The 16141-nt window shown below is 41.7% G+C and overlaps 1 protein-coding gene across 2 annotated transcripts in view; it reads left to right on the forward strand.

Annotated features, from left to right (window-relative positions):
• Positions 1 to 16141, forward strand: part of FAM120C (family with sequence similarity 120C) — a 117130-nt gene that overhangs the window by 68078 nt on the left and 32911 nt on the right. For both annotated transcript variants that reach the window (XM_025372730.1, XM_025372731.1), the window contains exon 10: positions 1493 to 1742. In XM_025372730.1, the coding sequence (XP_025228515.1) occupies positions 1493 to 1742 (250 nt within the window). The remainder of the gene's footprint in view (positions 1 to 1492; positions 1743 to 16141) is intronic.

The raw sequence follows: 16141 nt of genomic DNA on the forward strand, positions 1-16141 counted from the left end.
CTGGAGTGCAATGGCACGATCTCGGCTCACCACAATCTCCGCCTCCCAAGTTCAAGTGATTCTCCTGCCTCAGCCTCCCGAGTAGCTGGGATTACAAGCATGCGCCACCACGCCCAGCTAATTTTGTATTTTTAGTAGAGACGGGGTTTCTCCATGTTGGTCAGGCTGGTCTTGAACTCCTGACCTCAGGTGATCTGCCCACCTCAGCCTCCCAAGGTGCTGGGATTACAGCCGTGAGCCACTGCGCCCAGCCTGCCTTTGTAAATCTGAAAGATGTTGATTTTTTCGAGAATTTTGTGAAATATCTTAATGTCTTTTGGGGTATCTCATTGTGTATTATAAAGCCAGATATTTACATAATTCTTCTTTGTGCTTCTTTCCTTGCCTAGCCTCGTGCATCTACTGAAAAAATAAGATTCAGAGTAACTAAGAAATGTGTGACATTGGACCTTGATTTATTTCTCCAAGTTACTTTTTTTTTTTTTTTTTTCAGACAAAGTCTCACTCTGTCGCCCAGGCTGCAGTGTGGTGACTTGATCTTGGCTTACTGCAATATCCGCCTCCCAGGTTCAAGCGATTCTCCTGCCTCTGCCTCCAGAGTAGCTGGGATTACAGGCACCCGCCACTATGCCTGGCTAATTTTGTTTTTTGGTTTTTTTGTTTTGTTTTGTTTTGTTTTTGTAGAGACGAGGTTTCACCATATTGGCCAGGCTGGTCTTGAACTCCTGACCTCAAGTGATCTGCCCACCTCGGCCTCCCAAAATGCTGGGATTACAGGCATGAGCCACCACGCCTGGCCTTTTTATTTTATTTTATTTTATTTTATTTTATTTTATTTTATTTTATTTTATTTTATTTTATTTTATTTTATTTTATTTTATTTTATTTTATTTTATTTTATTTTATTTTATTTTATTTTATTTTTAGAGACAGGATTTCACTCTGTCACCCAGGCTGGAGTGCAGTGGGAAGATCATAGCTCACTGCTACCTCAAACTCCTAGGCTCAAGGGATACTCCTGCCTCAGCCTCCCAAGTAGCTGGAACTACAGGCACGTGCCACCACACCCAGCTAATTTTTAAACTTTCTGTGGAGGTGGGATCTCTCCATCTTGCCCAGGCTGGTCTTACACTCCTGGGCTCAAGCGATCCTCCTGCCTCAGCCTCCCAAATTGCTGGGATTAAACGTGTAAACCACCACCCCCGGCCCCTTGATTTCTTTATCTGCAAAATGAGCATTTTGTTTTGTGATAATGTATCATAATAGTTCCCACTCAGGATTTTTTGTGGGGAGTAAATGAGATAATATATATAAAGTACTTGCATATCAAGCACTTCATAAACATGTACTATTCCTGCTGCTAAAAATAAAAATTATTGTGACAGAAAATTAGGAGTTGAAATGCGATGGAGCCTGTCAATGTCCTGTGGCTAGCTGTAGAAATGCTAAGAGATTCTCTAGAGCCTCTTTTTCCTCAATTTCTGTTTTCCAGTTCCTTCAGTGATCCTTAAAGAGTGGTCTGCCTATAAAGGGAAGTCACCTCAAACCCCTGAGCTGGTGTCTGCACTGACATTTCGGGAATGGACTTGCCCAAACCTCAAGAAGCTCTGGCTAGGCAAAGCAGTTGAAGACAAGAACAGAAGGATGCGGGCCTTCCTGGCCTGTATGAAGTCAGACACTCCCAGTATGCTCAATCCAGCTAATGTCCCCACCCATCTGCTGCTCATGTGTTGTGTACTCCGGTAAGCTACCTGACAGGCAGGCGGCCAGTTCTTTCTCTTTTACTTTTTAAATATTTCCTTTAAGCATCTGCTTTTATGGTATTTCAAGGTGAGGAAATTTGTATTTTGTGTTTGGCTTATGCTCCAGAAACACCGAAAATGATTGTTCAGCCTCCTCAGGTTATGATCCTTGGTCATATCAGTCCATGCATGACTCCTCTTTTATATTTGATTATAGTTTAGTTTTTGTCTTGTTCAGTCCTCGTCCCTGATCCAATTTCCTTCTTTTATTCACCCATAGTCATCTACTCTTGGGTATTTGATGTGTGTCCTTCCAAGCCATCTTCCATATATTTATTTAGACATACATATATTCGTGCACAGTCTATGGTATTTTCTATGGGTAAAATTTTTTCCTTTTATGGCATGAATTATATTGTGCTGTACATCTCATTGTTTCTTTTTTTTTCCCTTTTTTATTGAGACGGAGTTTCACTCTTGTTACCCAGGCTGGAGTGCAATGGCACAATCTTTGCTCACTGCAACCTCCACCTCCTGGGTTCAAGTGATTCTCCTGCCTCAGCCTCCCAAGTAGCTGGAATTGCAGGCATGTGCCACCATGCCTGGCTAATTTTGTATTTTTAGTAGAGATGAGGTTTCACCATGTTGGCCAGGCTGATCTCGAACTCCTGACCTTAGGTGATCCATCCACCTTGGCCTCCCAAAGTGCTGGGATTACAGGCATGAGACACCCCGCCCAGCCTGTTTCTTTTTTTCACTCAATATTATTTTTGAGGTCTGTCCATATTCATATATTAATAATTCCTCTTCACTGTTGGGTTGTGTTCTATCAAATACTAATATCACAGCATTTTATTTATTGATTGATAGATAATTGTTTCCAGTTCTTTGGTTATTATTACAAATAGTGCTGCAAGGGATTTCTTCATAGATGTCTATGCCTCTTTGTATTCCTGAGTCAGTTTAAAGTATATACTGAGAAGTAGAATTTCTGGATCCTGTAAAATATGCATGTAGCTTTTTCACTAAATACTGCCAAATTGCTCTAGATTATAGCTGCACCAATTTATATTCCTGTGAACAATACGTGTTTCATTTCCTCATATTATTGCCAGTACTAATATCATAAAACTTCTTAATTTTTGCCAATCTAGTATTTTCAAGTAGTATCTTTAATTTTAATTTGCATTTGACTACAGAGGAGGTTAATCTTCTGTTTTTATACTTATTAGCCATTTGAGTTTTCTCATTCTCTGAAGTACTTCTTTATTTGTCTTGCAAATTTTTTATTAGGTTACTTGTCTTATTTTGCTGATTACAGAAGTTCTTTGTCAGATATGTTTGTGTGTACTCTCAGATACACATGTAGCAAATATCTTTTCTATATTTCAGTGTGCATGCATGTGTCTATGCTTGTGTATCAAGTATCTTTTCCAGTCAGTCACAATTTGTTTAAACTTTATATATAGTGTTCTTTGTTTACCAGAAGTATTTCGTTTTTACAAGCCTTTTAAAAATTTAACTTGGCTGAGCGTGGTGGCTCACACCTGTAATCCTAGCACTTTGGGAGGCCAAGGTGGGCAGATCACTTGAGGCCAGGAGTTCAAGACCAGCCTGGACAGCATGGTGAAACCCCATCTATGCAAAGAAAAAGAAAAAAAAATACAAAATTAGCCAGACATGGTGGCAGGTGCTTGTAATCCCAGCTATGTGGGAGGCTGAGGCAGGAGAATCGCTTGAACCCAGCAGACAGAGGTTGCAGTGATCAGACATTGTGCCGCTGCACTCCAGCCTGGGCAACAGAGTGAGACTCTGTCTCAAAAAAACAAACAAAATTAGGCCGTGTGCGGTGGCTCACACCTGTAACCCCAGCACTTTGGGAGGCAGAGGCGGGTGGATCACTTGAGGCCAGGAGTTAAAGACCAGCCTGGCCAACATGGCAAAACCCCGTCTCTACTAAAAATACAAAAATTAGCTGGGTGTGGTGCCGCACGCCTGTGGTCCCAGCTACTTGGGAGGAGGAAGGATCACTTGAACCCTGGAGGCAGAGGTTGCAGTGAGCCAAGATTGTGCCACAGCACTCTAGTCTGGGTGACAGAGCGAGACTCTGTCTCAAAACAAAAACAAAAACTTTATTTTTATAGATTTAAGGGGTACAGGTGTCCTTTTGTCACATGGATATATTGTATAGTGGTGAAGCCTGGGCTTTTCACGTAGCTGTCACTCGAATAGTATACATTGTACCCATTAAGTAATTTTCAATCCCTCACCCCCTTCCCACCCTTCTGAGTCCCCAATGTGTATTATTCCACTGTCTGTGTCCATGTGCACACATTATTTACCTCCCACTTACAAGTGAGAGCATGTGGTACTTGACTTTCTGAGTTATTTCACTTAAGACAATGGCCTCTAGTTCCATCCATGTTGCTGCAAAAGACATGATTTCATTCTTTTTGATGGTTGAATAGTACTCCAGTGTGTGTGTGTGTGTATCACTTTCTTTAATCATTCATTCATTGATGAACATTTAGGTTGATCCCATACCTTTGCTATTGCAAATAGTACTGCAATAAACATACAGGTGCAAGCATTTTTGTTGTGGTTGTTGGATGCATATTTTGCAAATACTTTCTTTCATTCTGCAGGTTGTTTGTTTACTCTGTTATTTCTTTTGCTGTGCAGGAGCTTTTTCCTTTATGCCCATTTGTCTATTTTTGGTTTTGTTGCATTTGCTTTTGAGGTTTTTATTTATTTATTTATTTTTTATTTTTATTTTTTTTGAGATGGAGTATAGCTGTGTTGCCCAGGCTGGAGTACAGTGGCGTGATCTTGGCTCACTGCAACCTCAGCCTCCCAGGCTCAAGCAGTTCTCCTGCCTCAGCCTTCCGAGTAACTGGGATTACAGGTGCACGCTACCACACCCGGCTAATTTTTTATTTTAGTAGAGATGGGGTTTTACCATGTTGACCAGGCTGGTCTTGAACTCTTGACCTCAGGTGAGCCACCGCGCCCAGCCCTAATTTTGTATTTTAGTAGAGATGGGGTTTCTCCATGTTGGTCAGGCTGGTCTCAAACTCCTGACCTCAGGTGATCCGCCTGTCTCAGCCTCCCAAAGTTCTGGGATTACAGGCATGAGCCACTGCACCCAGCTTTTTTTTTTTTTTTTTTTTTTTTTGAGTGGAGTCTTACTCTGTTGCCTAGGCTGGAGTGCAGTGGCACAGTCTCGGCTCACTACAACCTCTGCCTCTCGGGTTCAAGCGATTCTCCTGCCTCAGCCTCTCCAGTAGCTGGAATTACAGGTGTGTACTACCCTGCCCTGCTAAGTTTTGTATTTTTAGTAGAGACAGGGTTTCATTGTGTTGGCCAGGCCAGTCTCGAACTCCTGACCTCAGGTGATCTACCCACCTCAGCCTCCCAAAGTACTGGGATTACAGGCATAAGCCACCACACCCAGCCCATCTTGAATTGATTTTCATATGTGGTGAGAAATAGGGGCCCAGTTTCATTCTTCTGCATGTAGCTAACCAGCTATCTCAGTACCATTAAAAAGGTGTTCTTTCCCCAGTATGTGTTTTGTCAACTTCATTGAAGATCAATTGGCTGTAGGTATGTGGCTTTATTTCTGAGTTCTCTATTCTGTTCCATTGATCTGTGTGTCTATTTTTATACCAGTACCATGCTGTCTTAGTTACTGCAGCCTTGTAGTGTAGTTTGAAGTCAGGTAATGTGATGCCTCCGGCTTTGTTCTTTTTGTTTAGTATTGTTTTGGCTACTTAAGCTCTTTTTTGACTCCATATGAATTTTAGGATTGTTTTCTCTAATTCTGTGAAAAATTATGTTGGTATTTTGATAGGAATTACATTTAATCTGTAGATTACTTTGGACAGTATGGTTATTTTCACAATATTGAGTCTTCTGATCTATGGGTATGAATTGTTTATCCATTTCTTTCATCCGTGTTTTGTAGATTTCCTTGTAGAAATCCTTTACCTCCTTGGTTAAATATATTCCTAGGTGGAGTTTTTTTGTAGCTATTGTAAATGGGATTGACTTCTTGATTTGGTTCTCAGCTTGATCGTTACTGGTATATAGAAATGCTACTGTTTTTTGTACATTGATTTTGTATCCTGACACTTTACTGGGTTCATTTATCAAATCTAGGAGTCTTTTGGAGGATTCTTTAGGGTTTTCTAGATATAAGATGATATCATCAGCAAACAGGAATAATTTCACTTTCTCTTTTCCAATTTGGATGTCTTATATTTTTTTCTCTTTCCTGATTGCTTTGGCTGGGACTTCCAGTACTATGTTGAATAGGAGTGGTGAAAGTGGGCAAGTTACTTTTCTTGGAGACAGGATCTTGCTCTGTCACCAAGGCTGGAGTTGAGTGGCACAGTCACGGCTCATTGCAGACTCAACATCCTGAGCTCAAGTGATCCTCCTGCCTCAGTCTTCTAAGTAGCTGGGACTATAGCACATGCCATCATGCCCAGCTTGCTTATTTATTTATTTATTTATTTAGAGACGGAGTCTCGCTCTATAGCCCAATCTGGAGTGCAGTGGCTCAATCTCAGCTCGCTGCAACCTCTGCCTCCTGGGTTCAAGTGATTCTCCTGCCTCAGCCTCCCGAGTAGCTGGGATTACAGGGGCCCACCACCACGCCTGGCTAATTTTTGTATTTTTAGTAGAGATGGGGTTTCTCCATGTTGGCCAGGCTGGTGTCGAACTCCTGACCTCAAGTGATCCGCCCGCCTCAGCCTCCCAAAGTGCTGTGACTACAGGCATGAGCCACTGCACCCGGCCATGCCCAGCTAATTTTTTAAAGTTTTTTTTTGTTTTTTTTAGAGACAGGCTCCCCCTATGTTGCCCAGACTAGTCTTAAACTCCTGGGCTCAAGCAATCCTCCCATTTTGGCCTCCCAAAGTGCTAGGATTACAGACATGAGCCACCATGCCCAGCCAGAAAGTGGGCAAATTTTTGCCAACCATTATAATTTCATATATATAGAAAAATTAGAATAATAGTACAGTGAACACTCATAACTGCCACCTAGATTCTATAATTAATATTTATCATTTTGCTTTACTTCATATAACTGTCCATTTATTCATCTCTAGGCATTGATTTTTCCATCTTTTTTACTGCATTTCCAAGTAAATTGCAGACATCAGTATACTTCTCCCTTCACTGAGAAGTATTTATTTTGGTTCTGTCCAGCCCATGATTTTGTACCTTTATGATGTGTGTTTTGGTGTCTTATTTAATAAATTCTCCCCTACCCCTAAGTCATAAAGATTATTTTTCTGGCCAGGTGCGGTGGCTCACGCCTGTAATCCCAGCACTTAGGGAGGCCAAATCACGAGGTCAGGAGATCGAGACCATCCTGGCTAACACGGTGAAACCTCGTCTCTACTAAAAATACAAAAAAAAAAAAATTAGCCAGGCGTGATGGCAGACGCCTGTAGTCCCAGCTACTCGGGAGGCTGAGGCAGGAGAATGGCGTGAATCTGGGAGGCAGCCGAGATCGCGCCACTGCACTCCAGCCTGGGCGACAGAGTGAGACTCCGTCTCAGAAAGAAAAAAAAAAAGAGATTTTTCTATGTTTTCTTATACTTTTATAATGTTGTCTTCCATATCAGGCCCTTAATACAGTAGATACTTATTTTGTACATGCTGTGAGAAAGGATCTAACTTTGTTTACTCTGCATAATATGCCAGTTTCCCAGCTTGATGTATTGAATGATCCTTTCTTTCCCCAACCTTTCTTATGTACCATGTTTGGTTTTTTATTTTTAGACAGTCTCGCTCTGTTGCCCAGGCTGGAGTGCAGTGGCGTCATCTTGGCTCACTGCAAACTCCACCTCCCAGGTTCAAGCGATTCTCCTGCCTCAGCCTCCCAAGTAGCTGGAATTACAGCCACGCACCACCACACCCAGCTAATTTTGTATTTTTGTAGAGACAGGGTTTCACCATGTTGGCCAGGCTGGTCTTGAACTCCTGACCTCAAGTGATCCACCCACCTCTGCCTCCCAAAGTGCTGGGATTACAGGCGTGAGCTACCATGCCTGGCCATTATGTACCACGTTTTTATATCTGTATAAGTTCATTCATGGATTCTATTTTGTTTCATTGCCCATTAGAGTCCTCATCAATATCACATTGTTTCAGTTATTAAGGGTTTGCAATTTGCCTTAATATCAGGCAGAACAAATCTCCACTCTTTGCTTTTCTTTTTTGAGAATTATACTAGCTATCCTTGCACCTTAGGAGCCCTTACTCTTCCATATATAATTTTTAATCAGTCTAGTTTCCACCAAAATGTTGTTGGGATTTTTTTTTTTTGTCATTGAATTGAATTTATAGATTAATTTGGGGAGCTTTGACATCTTTATAATGTTAAGTCCTCCTATCCAAAGATAATAGTTTACCTCTCCCATTTATCCAGGTTTCTTCCTTTGTCTTAGTAGAGTTAATTTTTTTCCATTAAGATCTCCTACATTTTAAATTAATTCCTAGGTACTTGATAGATATCGCTGTGATTATGTGTGATGTTCTAGTTTCTGTTATACTTTCTCATTGTTAAAAAAAAGTAAGTTTTTGTGCAAAGGGGAGGTCAAGCCCTACAAGTCACCAGAGAACTGCAGAGCACTTAGCTTTCAAAATGGGCAGACCTTAGTTTGAATGCTGGTTCTGGCATTTTTCAGCTTGGATATGTCACTTTAGCCTTTCCAAGCATCTCTTTCCTCACCATAAATGGATATAATTTTACTTCTCAGAGCAGTTTGAACATTGAGATAATGCATTCAGGGACCCTACCACATACTAGATCCCCAATATATGCTAATTTCCTAACCACCTTAACATTAAGATTAGTGACTTACAAAGTTTTCCCAATGAGAATAATGAGGCCGAGCACCGTGGCTCACACTTGTAATCCTAGCACTTTGGGAGGCTGAGGCGGGTGGATCATTTTCGGTCAAGGAGTTCAACACCAGCCTGGCCAACATGGTGAAACCCTATCTCTACTAAAAATACAAAAATTAGCCGGGCAGTAGTGGCACACACCTGTAATCCCAGCTACTCAGGGGGCTGAGGCAGGAGAATCACTTGAACCCAGGAGGCAGAGGCTGCAGTGAGCCATGATTGCGCCATTGCACTCCAGCCTGGGCGACAAAGTGAGACTCTGTCTCAAAAAAAAATTGTTTATTAAAGAATAATGATAAAGATTTATTCTTCCTACTTCCTAATATGTTCCTGGGCCACAGCCCTACATTGTCCCATATTAACTCTGGAATTGTACATTTCATTTATCTTCTTTCTAAAATATATAGTAGGCCGGCGCGGTGGCTCATGCCCGTAATCCCAGCACTTTGTGAGGCTGAGGCAAGTGGATCACCTGAGGTCAGGAGTTCGAGACCAGCCTGGCTAACATGGCGAAAACCCGTTGCTACTAAAAATACAAAAATTAGCCGGGCATGGTGGTACGCACCTCTATCTAGTCCCAGCTATTCGGGAGGCTGAGGCATGAGAATCGCTTGAACCTGGGAGGCAGAGGTTGCAGTGAGCCAAGATTGCACCACTGTACTCCAGACTGGGCGACAGAGCAAAACTCTGTCTCGAGAAAAAAAAAAAAAAAATACATATAGTAGCTCATTTTCCCATTTATTTAGTTCTCTACATTATATGGAATAGATCCAGGAACATAAAAACAATTAAAAATAGCTTATGAACAGCTATAATAACCATTATTATTACTATTATCATCATTATTATTATTATTATTATTATTATTATTATTATTTTGAGACGGAGTTTTGCTCTTGTTGCCCAGGCTGGAGCGCGATGGTGCGATTTTGGCTCACCACAACATCCACCTCGTGGGTTCAAGCGATTCTCTGCCTCAGCCTCCCAAGTAGCTGGGATTACAGGCATGTGCCGCCACACCCAGCTACTTTTGTATTTTCAATAGAGACGGGATTTTACCATGTTGGTCACCATGTTGGTCAGGCTGGTCTCGAACTCCTGACCTCAGGTGATCCACCCGCCTCGGCCTCCCAAAGTGCTGGGATTATAGGCGTGAGCCACCATGCCCGGCCTATAATAGCCATTATAAAGACTGTGTTCTAGCTGGGCTTGGTGGCTCATGCCGGTAATCCCAGCACTTTGTGAGGCCTAGGCAGGTGGATCGCTCGAGCTCAGGAGTTTGAGACCAGCCTGGGCAACATGGCAAAACCCCATTTCTACAGAAAAAATTTTTAAAAGCTTAGCTGGGCGTGGTGGCATGCACCTGTAGTCTCTGCTACTCAGGAGGCTGAATTGGGAGGATCGCTTGAACCCGGGTTTCGGAGGTTGCAGTGAGCCGAGATAGTGTCACTGCACTCCAGCCTGGCAACAGAGTGAGACACTGTCAAAAAAAAAAAAAGACTGTGTTCTAATAGGTTCTGTATATATGCCCACTGGAGAGAATCCCTTAGCCTCCTATTTAACCTACTTATTCTTTCTTTTTTTTTGAGCCTGCCACCTTGCCCAGCTAGTTTTTGTATTTTTAGTAGAGATGGGGTTTCACCATGTTGGCCAGGCTGGTCTCGAATTCCTGACCTCAGGTGATCTGCCCGCCTTGGCCTCCCAAAGTCCTGGGATTACAGGCGTGAGCCACCGCACCCGGCCTAACCTACTTATTCTTAATTTAGACGCATTTCTTACAGTTTGATTATCTGAATTTCTAGTGTACAACAGGTCAAAAGCAGCACAGGAAGTGAGACAGGGAGTATGATCTACTCTTAGCTCCAGCCCCAGTGACAGCAGTAGGTAGCCTGCTGCCTAAATGTAGAGAAAAAGATACAAATATTACTTTTTTAAAAGACCCCAAAAGAAGAGGCAATATCTGGAGTCATTAGTATAGGGTGAAATTATCCTGTAAAATTAATAACCCAATAGTTAGAAAGAATGAATGAGACCTAGTATTTGACAGCACAACAGGAGGACTATAGTCAATAATAAGTTAATTGTACATTTTGAAAGAAATAAAAGAGTATAAATGCGTTGTTTGTAACACAAATGATAAATGCTTGAGGGGATGGACACCCCATTCTCCATGATACAATTATTACACATTGCATTCCTATACCAAAATATCTCATATCCCATAAATATAAACACCTACTATGTACCCAAAAAAATAAAAATAAATTTAAAAATTGGGAAACTAAAGAAAATTAATAACCCAATGTTTATAAAACCCTAAAGAAGAGGTAGTGTGAGTACATATATGTACCTGGCAGTGTGCTAAGTCAGCCCTTTGTGTACAGTGCTTCCAATCTTCATAATAGTGCTGAAAAAGTAAGTGTTGTTTATCTCAGACTCAGTGATTTGCAAAGGTTACATAGCTAGTAAGGAGTAGTGAGAAGGTCACCAAGTCTCTAACTCCCAATTCCTGTGTTTTTTCTTTTCTTTCTTTTTTTTACATTTTTTTATTGTACTTTAAGTTCTGGGGTACATGTGCAGAATGTGCAGGTTTGTTACACAGGTATACATGTGCCGTGGTGGTTTGCTGTACCCATCAAGCTGTCACCTATATTAGGTATTTCTCCTAATGCTATCCCTCCCCCAGCCCCCTACTCTCCAACAGGCCCCAGTGTGTGATGTTCCCCTCCCTGGGTCCATGTGTTCTCGTTGTTGAACTCCCACTTACGAGTGAGAACATGCAGTGTTTGGTTTTCTGTTCTTGTGTTAGTTTGCTGAGAATGATGGTTTCCAGCTTCATTCATGTCCGTACAAAGGACATGAACTCCTCCTTTTTTATGGCTGCATAGTATTCCATGGTGTATATGTGCCACATTGTCTTTATCCAGTCTATCATTAATGGGCATTTGGGTTGGTTCCAAGTCTTTGCTATTGTGAACAGTGCTGCAGTAAACATACATGTGCATGTCTCTTTATAGTAGAATGATTTATAATCCTTTAGGTATATATCCAGTAATGGGATTACTGGGTCAAGTGGTATTTCTAGTTGTAGATCCTTGAGGAATCGCCACACTGTCTTCCACAATGGTTGAACTAATTTACACTCCCACCAACAGCATAAAAGCATTCCTATTTCTGCACATGCTCTCCAGCATCTGTTTTTTGTTTTGTTTTGTTTTGTTTTGTTTTTTGAGACGAGTCTCACTCTGTCGCCCAGGCTGGAGTGCAGTGGCCGGATCTCAGTTCACTGCAAGCTCTGCCTCCCAGGTTTACACCATTCTCCTGCCTCAGGCTCCTGAGTAGCTGGGACTACAGGCGCCCACCACCTTGCCCGGCTAGTTTTTTGTATTTTTTAGTAGAGACAGGGTTTTACCATGTTAGCCAGGATGGTCTCGATCTCCTGACCTCATGATCTGCCCGTCTCAGCCTCCCAAAGTGCTGGGATTACAGGCTTGAGCCACCGCGCCCGGCCTCCAGCATCTGTTATTTTCTGACTTTTTAATGATCACCATTCTAATTGGCGTGAGATGGTATCTCATTGTGGTTTTGATTTGATTTCTTTAATGACCACTAATGAGGAGCTTTTTTTCATATTTGTTGGCTGGATAAATGTCTTCTTTTTTTTTATTTATTATTATTATACTTTAAGTTCTAGGGTACATGTGCATAACGTGCAGGTTTGTTACATATGTATACTTGTGCCATGTTGGTGTGCTGCACCCATCAACTCGTCAGCACCCATCAACTCGTCATTTACATCAGGTATAACTCCCAGTGCAATCCCTCCCCCCTCCCCATGATAGGCCCAGGTGTGTGATGTTCCCCTTCCCGAGTCCAAGTGATTACTGGGTATATACCCAAAGGATTATAAATCATGCTGCTATAAAGACACATGCACACGTATGTTTATTGCGGCACTATTCACAATAGGAAAGACTTGGAATCAACCCAAACGTCCATCAGTGACAGACTGGATTAAGAAAATGTGGGCCGGGCGCGGTGGCTCAAGCCTGTAATCCCAGCACTTTGGGAGGCCGAGACAGGCGGATCACAAGGTCAGGAGATCGAGACCATCCTGGCTAACACGGTGAAACCCCGTCTCTACTAAAAAATACAAAAAACTAGCCGGGCGCAGTGGCAGGCGCCTGTAGTCCCAGCTACTCGGGAGGCTGAGGCAGGAGAATGGCGTGAACCCGGGAGGCGGAGCTTGCAGTGAGCTGAGATCCGGCCACTGCACTCCAGCCTGGGCGGCAGAGCGAGACTCCGTCTCAAAAAAAAAAAAAGAAAATGTGGCACATATACACCATGGAATACTATGCAACCATAAAAAAGGATGAGTTTGTGTCCTTTGTAGGGACATGGATGCAGCTGGAAACCATCATTCTTGGATAAATGTCTTCTTTTAAGAAGTGTCTGTTCATATCCTTCACCCATTTTTTGATGGGGTTGTTTTTTTCTTATAAATTTGTTTAAGTTCTTTGTAGATTCTGGGTATTAGCCCTTTGTCAGATGAGTAGATTGCAAAATTTTTCTCTCATTCTGTAGGTTGCCTGTTCATTATGATGATAGTTTCTTTTGCTGTGCAGAAGCTCTTTAGTTTAATTAGATCCCATTTGTCAATTTTGGCCTTTGTTGCCATTGCTTTCAGTGTTTTAGTCATGATGTCTTTGCCCATGTCTGTGTCCTGAATGGTATTGCCTAGGTTTTCTTCTTGGGTTTTTATGGTTTTAGGTCTTATGTTTAAGTCTCTAATATATCTTGAGTTAATTTTTGCATAAAGTGTAAGGAAGGGATCCAGTTTCAGCTTTCTGCATATGGCTAGCCAGTTTTCCCAACACTATTTATTAAATAGGGAATCCTATCCCCATTGCTTGTTTTTGTCAGGTTTGCCAAAGAGCAGATGGTTGTAGATGTGTGGTGTTATTTCTGAGGCCTCTGTTCTGTTCCATTGGTCTATATATCTGTTTTGGTACCAGTACCATGCTGTTTTGGTTATTACTGTAGCCTTGTAGTATAGTTTGAAGTCAGGTAGCGTTTGCCTCCAGCTTTGTTCTTTTTGCTTAGAATTGTCTTGGCTATGTGGGCTCCTTTTTGGTTCCATATGAACTTTAAAGTAGTTTTTTCCAATTCTGTGAAGAAAGTCAATGGTAGTTTGATGGGAATAGCATTGAATCTATAAATTACTTTGGGCAGTAAGGCCATTTTCACGATACTGATTCTTCCTATCCATGACCATGGAATGTTTTTTCATTTGTTTGTGTCCTCTCTTATTTCGTTGAGCAGTGGTTTGTAGTTCTCCCTGAAGAGGTCCTTCACATCCCTTGTAAGTTGGATTCCTAGGTATTTTATTCTCTTTGAAGCAATTGTGAATGCAAGTTCACTCATGACTTGGCTCTCTGTCTGTTATTGGTGTATAGGAATGTTTGTGATTTTTGCACATTGATTTTGTATCCTGAGACTTTGCTGAAGTTACTTATCAGCTTAAGGAGATTTTGGGCTGAGATGATGGGGTTTTCTAAATATACAATCATGTCATCTGCAGACAGGGACAATTTGACTTCCTCTTTTCCTAATTGAATACCCTTTTTTTCTTTCTCTTGCCTGATTGCCCTGGCCAGAACTTCCAACACTATGTTGAATAGGAGTGGTGAGAGAGGGCATCCCTGTCTTGTGCCAGTTTTCAAAGGGAATGTTTCCAGTTTTTGCCCATTCAGTATGATATTGGCTGTGGGTTTGTCATAAATAGCTCTTATTATTTTGAGATACGTCCCATCAATACCTAGTTTATTGAGAGTTTTTAGCATGAAGGGCTGTTGAATTTTGTTGAAGGCCTTTTCTGCATCTGTTGAGATAATCATGTGGTTTTTGTCATTGGTTCTGCTTATGTGATGGATTTTGTTTGTTGATTTGTGTATGTTGAACCAGCCTTGCATCCCAGGAATGAAGCTGACTTGATCGTGGTGGATAAGCTTTTTGATGTGCTACTGGATTTGGTTTGCCAGTATTTTATTGAGGATTTTTGCATCGATGATCATCAGGGATATTGGCCTGAAATTTTCTTTTTTTGTTGTGTCTCTGCCAGGTTTTGGCATCAGGATGATGCTGGCCTCATAAAATGAGTTAGGGAGGATTCCCTCTTTTTCTGTTGTTTGGAATAATTTCAGAAGGAATGGTACCAGCTCCTCTTTGTACATCTGGTAGAATTCGGCTGGCTGTGAATCCCGTCTGGTCCTGGACTTTTTTTGGTTAGTAGGCTATTAATTACTGCCTCACTTTCAGAACTTGTTATTGGTCTGTTCAGGGATTCAACTTCTTCCTGGTTTAATCTTGGGAGGGGTTTTTTCTTTTTTTTTCCCCCCCCAAGACAGAGTCTCGCTCGGTTGCCCAGGCTGGAGTGCAGTGGCACGATCTCAGCTCACTGCAACTTCTGCCTCCCAGGTTCAAGCGATTCTCCTGCCTCAGCATCCCAAGTAGCTGGGATTACAGGTGCCCGCCACCACACCTGGGGTAATTTCTGTATTTTTAGTAGAGACGTGGTTTCGCCATGTTGACCAGGCTGGTCTTGAACACCTGACCTCAGGTGATCTGCCCGCCTTGGCCTCTCAAAGTTTTGGGATTACAGGCGTGAGCCACCGCACCCGGCCTCCTGTGTTTTTAAGAAGACAAAATGGTAGGGAAAAAAATGCAGTTTTAACGATTAGCATAAAGTCTGGTTGGAAATTTAAATTTTAAATGAAAGTTAACTTATCCTTAATACTGCAGTGTCAAGCAATATCAAGTAAACACCAGGTGGGAACATTGAACTATAGCCTAACTGAGTGCTAGGAGCCTATACTCCTCAATTTCTTACACGAACTATAATAGGTAAAAGATTCCTAGATGGCCTAGTGAAATTGAGTCTTCTAGGAAAGGTTGATACAGTTTGAGAAGGGCAGAACCTTTGCACATACAATAGTCATCACTTATGAGGGAGGGACACTGAAGAACTCTGTCAGGCTTCTGGAGGTGAGGTGCAGCCCTGCTGAATGGGAGAGGCATGCATCAAGGCTTTATCATTTCTAGCAAAAATTCATTCAAATATCAACAGTTTTCCAGAGATGGAACGTGAAATTGGACAAGGTTTCTCGTCTTGGTTTATGGGTAAAGTTGAGGAGTCTCTCTTGAGAAGCAAATATTTTAAGAAGCAGTGGATTCACTCTCAGCTATAACAAGATATTTGGATTAACCATGTGCCATCCTGATACATCAAGAATAAAGATATATAAGAACTAGTATTCATTCACTTGACAGAATAATTCTAAAGTCCATCAGGAAAGGCAAATGAACAAGAGTAGCTTAGAAAATGTAACAAAAAAATAATAATAAGCTATATCTTGGTCCTGCAGCAGGACTGTTATTGGAAAAAAAAAAAAAAAGAGATGTTTTGGCCGTATTAC

This window comes from Theropithecus gelada, chromosome X (assembly GCF_003255815.1).
Source record: "Theropithecus gelada isolate Dixy chromosome X, Tgel_1.0, whole genome shotgun sequence".
NCBI lineage: Eukaryota > Metazoa > Chordata > Mammalia > Primates > Cercopithecidae > Theropithecus > Theropithecus gelada.